At 40.8% G+C, this 20,549-nt stretch overlaps 1 protein-coding gene across 11 annotated transcripts in view; it reads left to right on the top strand.

Annotated features, from left to right (window-relative positions):
• The window catches only part of TMLHE (trimethyllysine hydroxylase, epsilon), a 153,346-nt gene that overhangs the window by 79,872 nt on the left and 52,925 nt on the right, over nucleotides 1-20,549 (top strand). For 10 of the 11 annotated variants that reach the window (XM_064277833.1, XM_064277834.1, XM_064277838.1 and 7 more), the window contains one exon: nucleotides 12,170-12,346. In XM_064277833.1, coding sequence (XP_064133903.1) covers nucleotides 12,170-12,346 — 177 coding nt within the window. Of the gene's footprint in view, nucleotides 1-6,344; nucleotides 6,368-12,169; nucleotides 12,347-20,549 lie in introns of those variants that run through there. The other variant, XM_064277840.1, reaches the window with a different exon arrangement.

The following is a 20,549-nucleotide window of genomic DNA, read 5'->3' as shown; positions in this document are numbered from 1 at the left end:
CTGGGGAAGAGCTGCCTCCTCAAAGTAGAGTCAACCTTAACAGTGTGGACGGAGCTAAGCTTTCTGGCCTTCATTTGCTGATGTGGCACAACTCAAAATGAGAGGAAATAGCTGCAAACATCTATTGATAATAGGAACATGGAATGTATGAAATATAAATCTAGGAAAATTAGAAATCATTAAAAATTAAATTGAACGCATAAAGATTGATATTCTAGGCTTCAGTGAGCTGAAATGAAATGGTACTGGCCATTTTCAAGTGGACGATCATATATTCTGCTCTGCTGGGTGTCATGAATTGAATTGTGTCCGCCAAAAATATGTGCACCAATTTGGCTAGGCCATGATTTCCAGTATTGGGTGATTGTCCACCATTTTGTCATCTGATGTGATTTTCCTATGTGTAGTAAATCCTATCTCTATGATGTTAATGAGGTGGCAATAGTGGCAGTTATGTAGACCCAATCTATAAGATTAATCTACAATTTAAGTCAATCTCTTTTGAAATATAAAAGACAGAAGCAACCAGAGAGATGGGGGACCTCATACCGGCAAGAAAGTAGTGCCAGGAAAAAAGCACATCCTTTGGACCTGGGGTCCCTGCACTGAGAAGTTCCTAGTCCAGGGGAAGACTGATGACAAGGACCTTTCTCCAGAGCCAACAGAGAGAAAGCTTTCCCCTGGAGCTCATGTCTTGAATTTGGACTTCAAGCATTCTTGACTATGAGAGAATAAACTTCTGTTTGTTGAAGCCATCCGCTTATGATATTTCTCTTATAGCAGCACCAGATAACTAAGACACTGGGAATGACGAACTGAAGAGGAATGGTGTCACATTCATTGTCAAAAAGAACGTTTCAAAATCTATCCTAAAGTACAGTGCTGACAGTGACACAATAATATCCGTATGCCTACAAGGAAGACCAGTTAATATGACTATTATTCAAATTTACGCACTAACCACTATGGCCAAAGATGAAGAAATTGAAGATTTTTATCAGCTGCTGCAGCCTGAAATTAATCAAATATGCAGTCAATATGCATTGATAATTATTGGAGATTGGAATGCAAAAGTTGGAAACAAAAAGGATCAGTAGTTGGAAAACATGGCCTTGATGATAGAAACAATGCCAGAGATCACATGATAGAATTTTGCAAGACCAACAACTTCTTCGTTGCAAATACCTTTTTTCACCAACATAAACGGTGACTGTACACATGGACCTCACCAGATGGAATACACAGGAATCAAATGGACTACATCTGTGGAAAGAGATGATGGAAAAGCTCAATATCATCAGTCAGAACAAGGCCAGGGGCTGACTGTGGAACAGACCATCAATTGCTCTTATGCAAGTTCAAGTTGAAACTGAAGAAAATTAGAACAAGTCGATGAGAGACAAAGTACAACCTTGCACCTGAATTTAGAGACCATCTCAAGAACAGATTTGAGGCACTGAACACTAATGACTGAAGGCCAGATGAGTTGTGGAATGACATCAAGGAAATCAGACATGAAGAAAGCAAGAGGTCATTAAAAAGACAGGAAAGAAAGAAAAGACCAAAATGGATGTCAGAAGAGACTCTGAAACTTCCTCTTGAACATTGAGTAGTTAAGTGAATAGAAGAAATGATGAAGTAAAAGAGCTGAACAGAATATTTCAAAAGGCAGCTCGAGAAGACAAAGTAAAGCACTGTAATGAGATATGCAAAGAGCTAGAGATAGAACCAAAAGGAAAGAACACGCTTGGCACTTCTCAAGCTGAAATGACTGAAGAAAAAATTCAAGCCTCGAGTTGTAGTACTTAAGAATTCTACAGGGAAAATATTAAACAATGCAGGAAGCATCAAAAGAGGATGGAAGGAATACACAGAGTCACTACACCAAAAAGACTTGGTCGACGTTCAACCATCTCAGGAGGTAGCACATGATCAAGAACCAATGGTACTGAAGGAAGAGGTCCAAGCTGCACTGAAGGCATTGGTGAAAGACAAGGTTCCAGGAATTGATGGAATACCAGCTGAGATGTTTCAGCAAACAGATGCCGCACTGGCAGAGCTCACTCGTCTATGCCAAGAAATTTGGAAGATAGCTACCTGGCCAACTGACTGGAAAGGATCCATATTTGTACCCATTCTAAAGAAAGGAGGTCCAACAGAATGAGGAAATTATCAAACAATATCATTAATATCACACACAAGCAAAATTTTGCTGAAGATCATTCAAAAACAGCTGCAGCAGTATATCGACGGAACTGCCAGAAATTCAGGCCAGTTTCAGAAGAGGACGTTGAACCAGAGATATTATTGCTGACGTCAGATGGATCCTGGCTGAAAGCACAGAATACCAGAAGGATGTTTACCTGTTTTTATTGACTATGCAAAGACATTTGACTGTGTGGATCAAAACGAATTATGGATACCATTGTGAAGAGTGGGAATTCCAAAACACTTAATTGTGCTCATGAGGAACCTGTACTTAGATCAAGAGGCAGTCGTTCGAACAGAACAAGGGAGTACAGTATGGTTTAAAGTCAGGAAAGGTGTGCATCAGGGCTATATCCTTTCACCATACTTATTCAGTTCATATGCTGAGTAAATAATCTGAGCAGCTGGACTATATGAAGAAGCACATGGCATCAGGACTGGAGGAAGACTCATTAACAACCTGCGTTATGCAGATGACACAACCTTGCTTGCTGAAAATGAAGAGGACTTGAAGCAGTTACCAATGAAGATCAAAGACTGCAGCCTTCAGTATGGCTTGCACCTCAACAAAGAAAACAAAAATCCTCACAATTGGACTGATAAGCAACATTGTGATAAACGGATAAAAAATCGAAGTTGTCAAGGATTTCATTTTACTTGGATCCACAATCAACACCCATGGAAGCAGCAGCCAAGAAATCCAATGAGGTATTGCATTGGGCAAATCTGCTGCAAAAGATCTCTCTAAAGTGAAAAAGCAAAGATGTCATTTTAAGGACTGAGGTGCACCTGACCCAAGCCATGGTGTTTTCAGTCACCACATATGCATGTGAAAGCTGGTCAATGAATAAGGAAGACCGAAGAACTGATGCCTTTGAGTTACGGTGTTGGTGAAGAATATTGAATATACCGTGGGTTGCCAGAAGAATGAATAAATCTGTCTTGGAGGAAGTACAGCCAAAATGCTTATTAGAAGCAAGGTTGGTGAGACTTTATCTCACATACTTTAGACATGTTATCAGGAGGGACCAGTCTCTGGAGAAGGACATCATGCTTAGTAAAGTAGAGGGTCAGTGAAATCGAGGAATGCCCTTGTCTTAGTTATCTAGTGCTGCTGTAACAGAAATACCACAAGTGAACGGTTTTATCAAAGAGAAATTTATTTATTCACAGTAAAGTAGGCTAGGAGCTTCTCTGTGCAGGAACCCCAAGTCCAAAGGACACGCTCTGCTCCTGGCACTGCTTTCTTGGTGGGATGAGGTCCTCCTGTCTCTCTGCTCACTTCTTTCTTTTATATTTCAAGAGATTGCCTCAAGATACTGTCCAAACATGAAGGTTGAGTCCTGCCTCACTAACACAACTGCTGCCCATCCTCCCTCATTAACATTATAGAGGCAGGACTTACAACATATAGGAAAATCACACAATACCAGGAATCATGGCCGAGCCTAACTGATACACACATTTTAGGGGGGTTCTACTCTGTCCTAGAGGGTCGCTATGAGTCGGAATCTACTCTACGGCACTGGGTTACTGGGGTTTAATTCAATCCATGACATTCCACCATTTGGCCCCCCCAAAATCACATCCTTCCAACATGCAAAACATATTCACCCCATCATATCATAGCAAAAGTCTTAACCCTGAGCCCAAAATCCAAAAATTCTTCTTCATCTGTGAAACCTAGAATACAAGTTATGTGCTTCCAAGGGTATAATGGCAGAACGGGCACAAGCTAGACACTTCCATTACAAATGGGAAAAACTGGAGGAAAAAATGGGATAACAGGCACCAAGCAAGTCAGCAGAACACATTACATTAGCCCTCAAAGCTTTAAAAATAATCCTCTGTTCTCTGAGACAATTTACACAATGGCCCTGCCTTCCATGCTCTAGGTATGGGCCATACTCTCCAGATTCTGAGTGGAGGCCCCTTGGCTCTGGGCTTCAGGTAAGCCTTCCGGGCCCACTGGGAGCGCAACTCTGCTCCCTTGGCTTTAGATGCACCATTCTACTAGTCCATCCGAGTGGTGACTCCACCCTTAGAAACACCAGAGGCTGTGGTTCCACCCTTTGAAACCCCTGAGGTCCTGGCCATACCTTTTGGGACTGAGGCAGCTCAGCTTCCTGTGTTTCTTGTCTCTTCAGCTTCTGCTTCCCAGTTTCTTGGCCTCTCGGCCCTCAGGCCTCATACCCGCATCTGCCCTGCTGGAGCAAGTGTTCCAAAGCTCAGTAGCTCCACCAATAAGTGCCCAGAGGCACCCTACTCTGTTAGGAAGCCTCCTGCACACAGGCACTCAGCTGTCTCGCTCCGTGGGTCAGCTCCAGCGCTGTCTGGCACTGGTCTTCTTGTTCTGCTGCTGCCGGTTTGCTGCTGCTGCTGGTCCTCTGCTGCTGCCACAACTCTATCCATTCACAGTTTCAAAATTGCTTCCACGTTTTAGGTATCTGTTAGAGCAGCACCCCACTCTCTGAGTACCAAATTCTGTCTTAGTTATCAGAGTGCTGCTATAACAGAAATACCACAAGTGGATGGTTTAAAAAAAGACAAATTTATTCACAGTAAAGGAGGCTTAAAGTCCAAATTCAGAATGTCAGCTCCAGGGAAAGGCTTTCGCTCTCTGTCAGCCTCCTGATCAGTCTTTCCTGGAGCTAGGAGCTTCTCTGCACAGGAACCCCAGATCCAAAGGACATGCTCTGCTCCTGGCACTGCTTTCTTGGTGGGATGAGGTCCCCCTGTCTCTCTGCTCGCTTGTCTCTTTTATATCTCAAGAGACTGCCTCAAGACACAATCCAAACTTACAGGTTGAGTCCTGCCTCACTAACACAACTGCTGCCCATCCTCCCTCATTAACATTATAGAGGCAGGATTTACAACATATAGGAAAATCACACAATACTGGGAATCATGGCCCAGCCCAATTGATAAACACGTTTTGGGGGAGACATAATTCAATCCATGACAACCCTCAATGAGATGGATCGACACAGTGGGTGCAACGGTGGGCTCAAAATTAGCAACGATTGTGAGGATGGCGCAGGACCGGGCAGTGTTTCATTCTGTTTGTACGTAGGGTTGGTGTGAGTTGTAATCGAATAGATGGCACCTAACGAGAACAAGTTATGGCAAATGTACCATACTAATGTAAAATGTTAACAGTAAGGGAATGTGGGAGAGTATATAGGAACTCTTTGTAGTATCTTTGCAACTTTTCTGTAAATCTAAAACTATCCTAAATAGATTATTATTAAGAGAGAGAGCAAGAATTTTGGAAGATGGTGGAAACATCAAGCCATAAGTTTCACTGTGAAAGGGAGCAGAAATGAAGTGGAGTCATAGTGGAAGGGTAAATGGAGTGAAGGGGAGTGTCATTTTAAGATGGGAGATATTACAATATGTTTGCTGATTAGAATGATCCAGTAGGGAAGAAAAACTTGATGATTCAAAAGAGGGGAAGTGGAACAATTTTGAAAGTGTAGTCCCTAAGTAAACCAAAACCAAACTGATTGCCGTAGAGTCGATTCCGACTCATAGCGACCCTGTAGGACAGAGTACAACTGCCCAGTAAAGTTTCCAAGGAGCACCTGATGAATTCAAACTGCCGACCTTTTGGTTAGCGCCTCAACTCTTAACCACTATGCCTCTAGGGTTTCCAGTCCCTAAGTAGGAGAGAAGAAATAATATTGTAATTCACAAATGGAAAGGTTGGCCTTGGTTAAACGCACAGATATTTCAACCATAGTAATAAGAAGGAAGGAGTCCCTGGGAGGTGCAAATGGTTAAATGTTCGACCACTAAATAAAAGGTTAGTGTTCGACTGCTAACTGAAATTGGCAGTTCGAATCCACTCAAAGGCACCTTTAAAGAAAGACCTGGCAATCTGCTTCTAAAAGGTAACAGCCTTGAAAACCCTATGGAGCAGTTCTATTCTGCACATGCGAGGTCACCATGAGTCAGAATTTGCTCGGTGGCAACTAACAACAAGAAGAAGAAGGAAGGCTGAATATACGGGCACAGATGCTGATAGGTGAGTGGATATGCCGCATGACTTTGTGGAGATTCTCCTCTAATCGCTTCCATATTTTCTTTGAAGGAGAAGCAAGATCATCAGTTGACAGGAGGAAGAGGGAGGAGCTATTGGCAGTTTGAGAGAGAAGAGGTAAAATTATGTTCTTGGACAGTGAGTAAGGGATTTTACTAAAACATGAAAGGATTGTTCGGCAGGGTTGAGTACTCATTTGAGATTTTTGATGAATTTAAAATGAGACTAACCAAAACCAAACCAGTTGCCATCGAGTTGATTCTCAGTCATAGCAGCCCTATAGGACAGAGTAGAACTGCCCCATAGGGTTTCCAAGGCTGTTAATCTTTACAACGCCCAGGCCTGCGCCATCTTCACAATCGTTGCTATGTTTCAGCCCATTGTTTCAGCCACTTTGTCAGTCCATCTTGTTGAGGATATACCTCTTTTTCGCTAACCCTGTACTTTATCAAGCATGATGTCCTTCTCCAGGAACTGGTTCCTCCTGATAATATGTCGAAAGTATGTGAGACATAGTCTCACCATCCTTGCTTCTAAGGAGCATTCTGGTTGTACTTCTTCCAAGACAGACTTGTTCATTCTTTGCGCAGTTCATGATTTATTCAATATTCTTTGCCAACACCATAATTCAAAGGCATCAATTTTTCCTCATTCTTCCTTATTCATTGTCAAGCTTTCACATGCATATGAGGTGATTGGAAGTACCATGGCTTGGGTCAGATGCACCTTCGTACTCAAATTGATATCTTTTGCTTTTTAATACTTTAAAGAGATCTTTTGCAGCAGATTTGTCCAATGCAATACCTCATTTGAATTCTTGACTGCCACTTCCACAGGCGTTGATTTTGGATCCAAGTAAAATTAAATCCTTGACAACTTTAATCTTTTCTCCCTTTATCATGATGTTGCTTATTGGTCCAGTCGTGAGGATTTTTGTTTTCTTTATGTTGAGGTTTAACCCATACTGAAGGCTATAGTCTTTAATTTTCGTCAGTAAGTCCTTCAAGTCCTTATCATTTTCAGCTAGCAAGGTGGTGTCATCTGCTTAGCACAGGTTGTTAGTCTTCCTCCAGTACTGATGCCCTGTTCTTCATATAGTCCAGCTTCTCGGATTATTTGCTCAGCATAGTTTGAATAAGTATGGTGAAAGAATACAACCCTGACGCACACCTTTCCTGACTTTTTAAACCACGCAGTATCCCCTTGTTCTGTCTGAACAACTGCCTCTTGATCTATGTAAATTTCCTCATGAGCACAATTAAGTGTTCTGTAATTCCCATTCTTCCCAATGTCGAATGCCTTTCTATAATCAATAAAACACAGGTAAACATCTTTCTGATATTCTCTGCTTTCGTTCAAGATCCATCTGACATCATTAGTGATATCCCTTGTTCCACATCCTCTTCCGAATCCAGCTTGAATTTCTGGCAATTCCCTGTCAATGGACTGCTACAACCATTTTTGAATGATCTTCAGCAAAATTTTACTTGCATATGATATTAATGGTATTATTCGGTAATTCTCGCATTCTGTTGGATCACCTTTCTTTGGAATGGCCACAAGTCGGTTTGCTGGGTAGCTGTCTTCAAAATTTCTTGGCATAGATGAGTGAGGACTTCCAGGGCTACATCTGTTTGTTGAAACATCACAATTGGTATTCCGTTAATTTCCTGGAGCCTTGTTTTTGGCCAGTGCTTTCAGTGCAGCTTGAATTTCTGCCCTTCATACCATTGGTTCTTGATCATACAGTAAATTGAGGTGGGATATACTCAAAGTAATACTTTGGCTCTTATGGGCTTGTTTTAATTTTCTTCAACTTCAACTTGAACTTGCATATGAACAACTGACAGTCTGTTCCACAGTCGGCCCCTGGCCTTGTTCTGACTGACGATATTGAGCTTCTCCATCATCTCTTTCCACAGATATAGTCTATTTGGTTCCTGTGTATTGCATCCTGAGAGGTCCACGTGTATAGTCACGGTTTAAGTTGTTGAAAAAAAGTATTTGCAATGAATAGGTCATCGGTCTTGCAAAGTTCTGTCATGTGGTCTCTGGCGTCATTTCTGTCTCCAAGGCCGTATTTTCCGACTACAGATCCTTGTTTGTTTCCAAATTTTGCATTCCAATCACCAGTAATTATCAATACATCTTGATTACATGTTTGATCAATTTCAGACTGCAAAAGATGGCAAAAATCTTCAATTTCTTCATCTTTGGCCTTAGTGGCTGGTGCATAAATTTGAATAATAGTCGTATTAACTGGTCTTCTTGTAGGTATGTGGATATTATCCTACCACTCACAACATTGTACTTCAGGATAGATCTTGAAATGTTCTTTTTGACAATGAATGTGTTGCCATTCCTCTTCAATTTGTCATTCCCAGCATAGTAGACGAAATGATTATCTGATTCAAAATGGCCAATACCAGTCCATTTCAGCTCACTAATGCCTAGCGTATTGATCTTCAAACGTTCCATTTCGTCTTTGACAACTTCCAATTTTCCTAGGTTCATACTTCGTACATTCCACGTTCGGATTATTAATGGATGTTTGCAGCTGTTTCTTCTCGTTTTTAGTCATGACACATCAGCAAATGAAGGTCCCGAAAGCTTTACTCCATCCACGTCATTAAGGTCAACTCTACTTTGAGGAGACAGCTCTTCCCTAGTCATCTTTTCAGTGTCTTCCAACCTGAGGAGCTCCTCTTCCAGCACTATATTAGACAACGTTCCGCTGCCATTTGTAAGGTTTTCACTGGCCAGTTTTTTCAGAAGTAGATCACCAGGATCTTCTTCACAGTCTGTCTTAGTTTGGAAGCTCTGCTGAAACCTGTCTACCATGGGTGACCTTGCTGGTATTTGAAATACTGGTGGCATGGCTTCTAGCGTCACAGCAACATGTAAGCTACCACAGTATGACAAACTGACAGACATGTTCTTTTATTAGGGGACTTCAAGAGTTCCCTAATAAAATATAGATATTCCTGGGAGGATGTGTCAGTTATCTATTGACACAATAATGCTGTGTAACAACCATCCCAAAACTTAGTGGCTAAAAATAGTAACCATTTGTTATTGGTTACAAGTGTTCCGGTTGGCTGGGCAGCACTTCTTGTCTCAGCTGGGCTCACTCATGCATGTGGTCTGCTGAGGTTGGATAGGCACCTCTGCTAATCATGGCTGGGCTGTCTCACATATTTGGTAGCTAATTGACTCAGCTATTCTAGGGTGGTATCAGATTCTCCATATGTCTCTTGCATCCCTCCAGCAGATAATCCTGGGTATGTTCTCATGGTGAAGCAGAGATGAATGAACAAGAAAGCCCAATAGTGCATGTGGGTAAGCAGAAATACACACACAGCCTCTTTTTGTATTATGTTTTTGAATATCATGGCTGATCCCAGAGACAGAATAGGAGAGGACTACTACAAAGTTACTAGTGCAGATACAAGGAGGAATTGGGGCTATTAGTGCATTCCGTCTACCACAGAGGGGCCTCATCTTTGGCTCATTATCAAAGAGTACCTTAAAGGGATTGTATTCTACTAGCAAAGAGTAAGGCCGTATTGGAGTGCAACAGTGATGTCTGGAAGTACCTTGAAGCAGAGAGCAGGACATGAAAGACTCTGGCTTCTACCCTCCTCCTGCCCCTCAGTATTCAAGCCATGTCTCCCAGGGTCTGAAACTACTTGAAGTCCAGATGGCAAGGGAGGCTGGGAAATGTGGTTCCTTATGATACAGAGCATTATGGGGGTAGAGTAGAGATGAGTCTGAGAACAAACAGGTGGTTAAGCAACACACCCCATTATATTCTACTCTGAACATTTGATCAGCAAGTACCCAGTATGGATGCCTTATTATAAGTAAGGTTGAATATCTTTTCTTATGCTTAAAGGGCATTTTAATTTCTTTTGGGGGGAACCATCTGATTATGCCCATTTTTATATTACATTTTTACTTTTTCTTTTCAATTTTTAGAGCTCTTTTTTTTACATATTAGGAGCCCTGGTGGCTCAATGGTTAAGAGCTACGGCTGCTAACCAAACGGATGGCAGTTCTAATCTACCAGCCACTCCTTGGAAACCCTTTGGGGCAGTTCTACTCTGTCCTGTAGTTTTCTTTTAAGGTTTAAGAGTTGTTTCCAGACAGTAGATTCAGGGGTTCCTCTAGTCTCAATGTATCCAATAAGTCTGGTTTTCATAAGAATTGGAAATTCTGTTCCACATTTTTCCTCCTTTTTGATCAGGATGTATCTATTGGGTCCTTGATCAAAATGTTCAGTAATGGTAGTTAGGCACCATCCATTTCTTCCGGTCTCGTGGCAGAGGAGGTAGTAGTTCATGGAGGCAATTAGACCTGTAGTCCCTTTCGTTCTCTGATTCCTGAATCTCCCTCTTCCTCTGTTGCTCTAGGGAGCTAGAGAACAATTGTTGTATATTGGGTGGCTGCTTGCAAGCTTTTAATACCGAGGCACTACTCACTGAACTAAGAGGTAGAGTAAAAACTAAAAACAATATTAGGCCAATTGAACAGACAGATCCATGAAACCATGACTCTGAATCCTGGAACCAAGAAAATTAATCCCATGAGGTGTTTATTTGTACTTAAGTAATATCAACAGCTGCAGCCTTTTTTGGGGGGAGATGTTGTTTTGGTTATAAAATTATATATAGTATTCCGTTTGCCATTTCATCCTTTTTTTCTGGTGTACATCTTAGTGATATCAGTTACAATAGTCAAGTTGTGTACCATTATCCTTAGTCAATGCCAATTTTGCCATCACTATAAACAAAAATTCAGTACTTCCCAAAGAATGATTCCACCTCTCACTGTCCCCTCCTGCCCGTGTTATCTACTAGTAACCATTGGTTTTTATATATTTACCTATTCTTGTCATTTCATGTAAGTGAGAACATACAATATTTGCCTTTTCTGTAGTTGACTTATTTTACTCAGCATAATGTCTTCAAGGTTAATCCATGTTGTAGCATATATCAGGACTTGATTTTTCATTAAGACTGAGTATTATTCCATGGGATCAGTTCCTGGAGAAGGATATCATGCTTGGTAAGGTAGAGGGTCAGTGAAAAAGAGGAAGACCCTCAACAAGATGAATTGACACAGTGGCTGCAACAATGGTCTCCAGCATTAAAACGATCATAAGAATGGTGCAGGACTGGGCAATATTTCATTCTGTTGTACATAGGATCACTATGAGTCAGAACTGACTCAATGGCACCTAACAACAACAGTCTTCCATAGTACGTATGTATCACATTTTGTTTATCCATTCATCTGCTGATGGGCACTTGGGTTTTTTCTACCTTTTTGCTATTGTGAATCAAAAATTTTTTGATATTTATTGATCTTTCATTGCTTTTGGAGTTTGAGTCACGATTAGATGGGCCTACGCAAGACCCATGTTATAAAGGAATCCACATGTTTCCTTTTCAAATGGTTTCCATTTCCAAATTTAGAACTCTGATCTATTTTAAATGGTTTCCATTTCCAAATTTAGAACTCTGATCTATTTTGAGTTTGTCTTGGTGACCTGGTGACAGTATGAGGTATGGACCCAATTTTATCCCTTCCCAAGTGGCCATCTAGTTGTCCCACACTGCTTATTTAAAAATTCATCTTTTCTCCTAGGGATTTTAGCTAATGCTTCATTATATACCAGATTTGGGTATATTTCTGGGCTTTTTAATACTTTTCCATTGTTTTATTTGTCTGTTCCTGTATCAACACCCTACTAGCTTAATCATAGATGTGCTATAGCATGTTTTAATATCTGGGAGGGTTAGTCTGTCCTCATCGCGATTGCTTGTTTATTAGTAGAAACCTTTTGAAGCAAGTTTTCTGGCTACGTATTTTTTAAGCTTTCCTAAATATTTCTGATGAATATGATCTTTTCCACAGAACTGCAATACGCTAACACTGTTATGCGTTTTGATTATGTCTGGCTTCGAGATCACTGCCGCTCAGCATCCTGCTACAACTCTAAGACTCACCAACGCAGCCTGGACACTGCCAGTGTGGATTTATGTATCAAACCAAAGACTGTTCGTCTGGATGAGACCACACTATTTTTCACTTGTGAGTGGACAGATTGTCTTCTTGTGGGGTACTCTTCTAGAGAATAATTATTTTGTGAAAAATAGTTCATCCTTTTCCAAAATAAGGTATTCTTTAAGTTACCTTTCCTTTTTCTTTGCTTTTAGAAGCATTTATTTTTGGAATATATATATGCCTTTTATTTTTCCTTTTAAATAAATTTGTGATACTGTTACAGACATAACTGCCATCATTTGGACAATTGTACCATGAGATGATCTGTGACTGCAGTGGCACGGCCTAGTGGAGAAAGAGGGAAAGACAAGAAAAGGCAGGATCAGTAATAGAAAAATTAACCAAACTGTGGTGGAATCGATGGTTTAAGCCTAGTAGGTTTGACCTATGGCAGTGTTACCACTCAGGAGCATCAGGCAGAGGAAATCTGGAACAGAAAGTAATGCTCCATAAATGTCACTAGTATCACTGTCCTTTTATGTTGAGGGTAGAGGGCTTATATGCTATTTAATTGGTTCTAAGTTGAAACCAGTGGTTGCATGTACTCCTGGGTTTACACATAGATGACCCAAAGATACCATGCAGAAATATTTTTAAAGGAATCAATTTCTGTATGCTCACTTTCCAAATGTACACTTTAAAAAAAACTTGGTCTGTTTGAGAGTATGCTTGTATGCCCTTCCCTTTCACACAGTATGCCATTTTCAGTTTTACAAAATAAAAGCATACTTCTCTCCCATCCTGAGTATTGTTATGGCTCATTAAATCCTGAGTATTAAAAAAACAAAATCCTGCTGACCTCCAAACAAAGGAACAACTTGAAATTTGACGTTCATGATGAAAAAGTGAATGTCTGTAATAATGGAGTAAAAATTCCTTTTGTAAATTAGATAGTTTACAATTTTTTGTTTTTAACAAAGTTTAAGGAGTACTCAGTTCATAGATAATTACAAATATTGTAAAACAATGTTCACTGTGTATTTTTTTTAACATATAATTCAGAGGGAGTCCAAAGAATTGAGTGACATTTTTAATTTCACCTTCATATTTAAGAGACAGTTTTGCCAGATATATGATTTTTGGCAGGCAATTGTTTTCCTTCAGTTTTTTAAATATGTCATCCCATTGCCTTCTGGCCTGCATGGTTTCTGCCGAGTAGTCTGAGCTTATTCTTATTGGCTGTCCTTTGTAGGTGACTTTTCATTTATCCCTCGCTGCTCTTACAGTTCTCTCTTTATCTTTGGTTTTGGCAAATTTGATTATAATATGTCTTGGTGACTTTCTTTTAACATCTACCTTATGTGGAGTTCGATGAGCACCTTGGATAGATATCTTCTCATCTTTCACAATATCAGGGAAGTTTTCTGCCAACAAATCTTCAACAATTCTCTCTGCATTTTCTGTTATCCTTCCCTGTTCTGCTACTCCAATCACTTGTAGATTATTTCTCTTGATAGAGTCCCACATGATTCTTATGGTTTCTTCATTTTTAAAAAATTCCTTTTTACCTGATTTTTCTTCAAATATATTAGTGCCAAGTGCTTTATCTCAAGTTCAGAAATTCTTCCTTTCACTTGCTCAATTCTGGTCCTCTGACTTTCTATTGAGTGTCTAATTCTGTAATTTTTTTGTTTATCTTCTGAATTTCTGATTGCTGTCTGTCTATGCATTTTTCCAGCTTATTAAACTTTTCATTATGTTCCTGAATAATCTTCCTAATTTCTTCAGTTGTTTTATCTATGTGTTCCTTGGCTTGTTCTGCGTATTGCCTCATTTCCTTCCTGACGTCTTGAAGGGTTCTGTATATTAAACTTTCGTATTCTGCATCTGGTAATTCCAGGAATGCACTTGCATCTAGAAGGTCCCTGGATTCTTTGTTTTGAGAGCCTGTTGAGGTGATCATGGTCTGTTTCTTTATGTGACTTGATACTGACTATTGTCTCCAAGCCATCTATAAGTTATTGTATTAGTTTATGCTTGCTTACTGTGTCGTAGCTGCTTGCATTGTTTTGTTTTGGTATATCCCTATGGGTTGCTTGAGTGAGCTCTGATGTCCTGACCCCAGCTGGCTAGAGCTGTTATCAGGTGTATCAGTCTAGGAGTCCGTTCAGTTTTCTTGTATGAATTCAGCTCAGGTTTCCAGGTAGCTGATCATCACATGTGTGGTACAGGCTCTGCCCTACAGTCTTAGAGGGGCAGGGGTGATTGGCGTATATACCGGTATCTGATTGCAGCAGGGGGTCATGCTCTGAACAAGGCAGGGGGCTGAGAACCGACCCCCAAGTGTCTCTGTTCCCTAGAGCATGCAGGTGGGTGGGTTCTGCAGATGGACCATGGGCACCCAAAGTTTTTGATTCTAAGGACTGGAAGGTACCAGTTATCCTTGTACCCCTATCGCAGGTGGCTGGGTGACTTGAGTGGAGCTACCAGTCCTTAGGTCCCTGATGTGGGTAGGTGAGGAACTTGTTTACTAGTCAAAGCAACGTCAAACATCAAACACCCACCTCTCCACCGCACAGCTGAAATGGTTGGAGTCTGCCAACAAAGGCCTATTCTCCCGAAATAGGCCCACACAGGTCCATGCAGAAGGGAAAGGTGCTCAAAGTCCACGGACAGTTTATGCCTGGAGAGGAGCTGCTTCTGTCCTGAGCTCCCCTGGTTAGTGGAGCTAGCAAATTATCTTTTCCCCCAAATGCAAATTATTTCCTTCCCAAGGCCAGGAGGATGGCTCTAGGTGCTCGACAGGGCCTATCTCAGGCCCAGGGAATTCAGCCACCGAAGCCGGTTTGCAGGTGGAGGGAGTGCGTTAAAATATATGCAAGTACTTAACTTTTGCCGAGAGTGCTGTTCCGGAGGTGTGAGTAGGCTGTGTGCCTGGCCGCTTCTCCCTGAGGAAACTGTGGCCAAACGCTAGTACCAGCCCGCCGTCACCACCACGGCTCCGGGAACGGTGCCCGAGGGCTCCCCGCGATTCCAGTCTGGTGACTCCTCTCCGCTTCTCAACGGTCTCTTCCTCCCCCAGCCCCTCAGTTCATTTTCTAAGTTTGCCTTTGAAGCTCAGGGCTCCCAGCTTGTCACAAATATACTTGTTTCGCTTGTTTTTTTGGGTGTTTGTTGTAAAGAGGGCTCGCCGGAAGCATTTGTCTATTCGGCCATCTTGGCTCCGCCCCCTCGACTGTAATCTTTATGGGAGCAGATCGTCATGTCTTTTTCCTGCAGAGATGCTGGGTGGGTTTTCAACACCAACTTTTTGGTTAGTAGCCAAGTATTTAACCATTCCGCCTCCAGGGCATTTTTTTTTTTGGCCCTTTACAAAAAATATTTGCTGACCCCTTTCCTAGAATTCATTTAGCATTTTTTTTTGCCTGCTATGTGCCTGGCCAAGCGATGCATAGCATGTGACTCAACTATTTAAACACACTCTATGACAGCATAATTATTACTCTGTTTCCAATCACAGTGGCATAACAGAAACCAAAGTTGCCCTCCTGGTATAATCAACTATGAAAGTAAACAAAATGTGTGAAAAAAAATACTGGTCTTAGACATTGAACCACAGGCAGCACAAGTGCTTGGAGAAGGGAAACAAATGAAGTGAGTCTCATATTTGCCTGGATTTTAGCTTAGAGAAATATTGAGAATCCAGGTGTAGGGAAGGGAATCCAAGTAGAACATGGCAGTTTCACAGAGTTAAGTATTCAAAGATCAGAGTTTGGGAAGGCTGAGGTGGCTGAAATTTGCAAAGAAGAGTAACCAGGAGTAGGGAGTTACACAGAAGAACACTTTTAGAAATCTGCACAGACATCCCTTTGAGTCTGTGACTGAATACTATGCTGTGCATGTGTAGGGTGAAATTCCATGAGGTTGGGCACAGATCTTCTGGGGAGCTGTAAGCAATAAAATTTCCATAGCTCACAGAGGCTGAGAGGCATTGGTGTTCCAACCAGTCAGAGTGGAGAGACCTCACTGAACACCCAGGGAATTTAGTAGAGACCCCAGAGGGTAACAGTGTACTATAGACTTGCTTTACAAAAACTTAAAAAACAAGCCTAAAAGGGTCAAGCCAATCTACAAGTAACTACCTAGAAAACAAGTACAACACGGTGTAAAGGAAGACAACAAAATCCACATAGTCAATAATGTTAAGTACATGATGTCTAACATACAGTAAAAAAAAAAAAAAAAGCTACTAGATATGCATAGAATCAAGAAAATGTTACCCATAATGAGGAGAAAAATCAGTCAGTCCATAGAAACAGACCCAGAAATGACAGATGTGATGAAATAAGGAAATGAGAACTTTAAAACACCTCTTATAAACATGACCAAAGATTTAAATAAAAGTCTGAAATTGATCGAACATGCAATCAAGATGCATTGATAGTTACTGGCGATTGGAATGCGAAAGTTGGAAACAAAGAAGAAGGATCATTAGTTGGAAAATATGGCCTTGGTGATAGAAACAATGCCAGAGATCAAATGATAGAATTTTGCAAGACCGACTTCTTCATTGCAAATGCCTTCTTTTACCAACATAAACGGCAACTATACACATGGACCTCGCCAGATGGAACACACAGAAATCAAATTGCTACATCTGTGGAGACTATGGAAAAGCTCCATATCATCAGTCAGAACAAGGCCAGGGGCCGACTGTGGAACCGACCATCAATTGCTCATATGCAAGTTCAAGCTGAAACTGAAGAAAATCAGAGCAAGTCCATGAGAGCCAAAATATGACCTTGAGTATAAAAAAAATATGACCTTGAGTATATCTCACCTAAATTTAGAGACCATCTGAAGAACAGATTCGATGCATCGAGTACTAGTGACCGAAGACCAGACGAGCTGAGGAATGACATCAAGGACATCATCCATGAAGAAAGCAAGAGATCCCTGAAAAGACAGGAAAGAAAGAAAAGACCAAGATGCATGTCAGAGGGGACTCTGAAACTTGCTCTTGAGCGTCAAGCAGCTAAAGCAAAAGGAAGAATTGATGAAGTAAAAGAATTGAACAGAAGATTTCAAAGGGCCTCTGGAGAAGACAAAGTAAAGGATTATAATGACATGTGCAAAGAGCTGGAGATGGAAAACCAAAAGGGAAGAACACACTCGGCGTTTCTCAGGCTGAAAGAACTGAAGAAAAAATTCAAGCCTCGAGTTGCAATAGTGAAGGATTCCATGGGGAAAATATTAAACAACGCAGGAAGCATCAAAAGAAGATGGAATACACAGAGTCATTATACCAAAAAGAATTAGTGAGTATTCAACCATTTCAAGAAGTGGCATATGATCAGGAACTGATGGTACTGAAGGAAGAAGTCCAAGCTGCTCTGAAGGCATTGGCGAAAAACAAGGCTCCAGGAATTGATGGAATATCCATTGAGATGTTTCAACAAACAGATGCAGCGCTGGAGGTGCTCACTTGTCTATGCCAAGAAATATGGAAGACAGCTTCCTGGCCAACTGACTGGAAGAGATCCATATTTATGCCTATTCCCAAGAAAGGTGATCCAACCGAATGTGGAAATTATAGAACAATATCATTAATATCACACGCAAGCAAAACTTTGATGAAGATCACTCAAAAACAGCTGCAGCAGTACATCAACAGGGAACTGCCAGAAATTCAGGCCAGTTTCAGAAGAGGACGTGGAACCAGGGATATCATGGCTGATGCCAGATGGATCCTGGCTGAAAGCAGAGAATACCAGAAGGATGTTTACCTGTGTTTTATTGACTACGCAAAGGCATTTGACTGTGTGGATCATAACAAACTATGGATAAGACTGCAAAGAATGGGAATTCCAGAACACTTAATTGTGCTCGTGAGGAACCTTTTCATAGATCAAGAGGCAGTTGTTCGGACAGAACAAGGGGATACTGATTGCTTTAAAGTCAGGAAAGGTGTGCGTCAGGGTTGTATTCTTTCACCATACCTATTTAATCTGTATGCTGAGCAAATAGTCTGAGAAGCTGGAGTATATAACAAAGAACAGGGCATCAGGATTGGAGGAAGACTCATTAGCAACCTGCGTTATGAAGATGACACAACCTTGCTTGCTGAAAATGAAGAGGACTTGAAGCACTTACTGATGAAGATCAAAGACTGTAGACTTCAATATGGATTGCACCTCAGCATAAAGAAAACAAAAATCCTCACAACTGGACCAATAAGCAACATCATGATAAATGGAGAAAAGATTGAGGTTTTCAAGGATTTCATTTTACTTGGATGCACAAGCAACAGCCATGGAAGCAGCAGTCAATAAATCAAAAGACACATCGCATTGGGTAAATCTGCTGCAAAGGACCTCTTTAAAGTGCTGAAGAGCAAAGATGTCACCCTGAAGACTGAGGTGCGCCTGACCCAAGTCATGGTGTTTTCAATCACATCATATGCATGTGAAAGCTGGACAGTGAATAAGGAAGGCCGAAGAAGAGTTGACGCCTTTGAATTGTGGTGTTGGCAAAGAATATTGAATATACCATGGACTGCCAAAAGAATGAACAAATCTGTCTTGCAAGAAGTAAAACCAGAATGCTCCTTAGAGGCAAGAATGGCGAGACTGCATCTTACATGCTTTGGACATGTTGTCAGGACGGATGAGTCCCTGGGGAAGGACATCATGCTTGGCAGAGTACAGGGTCAGCGGAGAAGAGGAAGACCCTCAATGAGGTGGATTGACACAGTGGCTGCAACAATGAGCTCAAGCACAACGATTGTAAGGGTGGCGCGTGGCGCAGGACCAGGCAGTGTTTCGTTCTGTTGTGCATAGGGTCACTATGAGTCGGAACTGATTCAATGGCACCTAACAACAACAGCAACAACAATAATGAGTATAATGAGAATAGAAATGCACGATATAAAAATAAACAAATGAAATGTTTACAGCTTAAAAATATAATACCTGAAATGAAAAATCCCATGGGTAGGCTTAACAGTAGATTGGACACTACAGCTGTTTTTGTTGTTAGCCACCATCCAGTGGATTCTGACTCAAAGAAACCCCATGTGACAGAGTAGAACTGCTTCATAGGGTTTTCTTGGCTGTAATCTTTATGGAAGCAGTTCACCAGGCCTTTCTTCCATGGAGCTGCTGGGTGGGTTCAAGCCACCAACGTTTAGGTTAGCCACCAATTGCAAACTGCTTGTGCCACCCAGGCTCCTAGTACACTAGTAATAGAGGGGAAGTTCCTCAGCATCATAAAGAGCATCTATAAAACACTTAAACAGTTAACGTCCTACTTAATGGTGAAAGACTGCTTTCCCTCTAAGATTGGGAATAAGGCAAGGCTGTCCACTCTCACCATACTTACATAGTACTGGAAGTTGTAGCATTACAGTAAGGCAAAAGAAAGAAATAAAAGGCATACAGATTGGAAAGGAAAAAATTGAAACTATCTCTATTTGCAAATATATGATTGCTACATAGAATATCCCAAAGAATCTAGAAAATAATGCCTAAAACTAATACATGAGTACAGTAAGGTCACAGGATACAAGATAAGCACACAAAAATCATTTGCATTTCTAAATACTTACAATGAACAAGCAAAAACTGAAATTAAAAACACAATACCATTTACAATTGCTCCAAAGAAAACTAAATATGTAGGTGTTTAAAAAAAAAAAAACCATTGCCGTAGAGTTGATTCCGACTCGTAGCCACCAGGGCTCCAAAAATACATAGGCACGTATAGAGCTAACGAAATATCATACAGCATCTGTATGATAAAAATTACAAAGTGCTAATGAGAGAAATCGAAGACCTACATGAATGAAGACACATACCATGTTCATGCATTAGAAGATTCAACATAGTAAAGATGTCAGTTCTCCCAGATTAATCAGAGATATAGATAAGCTTATTCTAAAATTTATTGGACAATCACATACCCTGTAATAGCCAAAACTATTTTGAAAAAGAAAGATGAAAGTGGTAGGAATAATTTTCCATTGTTACGGTTACAGGAACCAAAATAGTGTGGTACTGGCAGATATACACATAGATACATACAGATCAATGAAACATAATAGAGAACGCAGAAGTAGACCTACATATTCTCAATTTTTGACAAAAGAGCAAAAGCAGTTCCATGGAGGAGGGGTAGCTAGAACGATCGAACATGATTCGGCAAAAAATAAACCTTGACCTAAACTTCATACCTTTTACAAAAATTAAGTCATGGACTTAAGTGTGAAACATAAAATTATAAAACTTCTTGA

Source organism: Loxodonta africana, chromosome X, assembly GCF_030014295.1.
Source record: "Loxodonta africana isolate mLoxAfr1 chromosome X, mLoxAfr1.hap2, whole genome shotgun sequence".
Lineage (NCBI taxonomy): Eukaryota > Metazoa > Chordata > Mammalia > Proboscidea > Elephantidae > Loxodonta > Loxodonta africana.
Note: the sequence above shows the minus strand (reverse complement) of the source record. Positions and strands in the feature narration are given on the sequence as shown.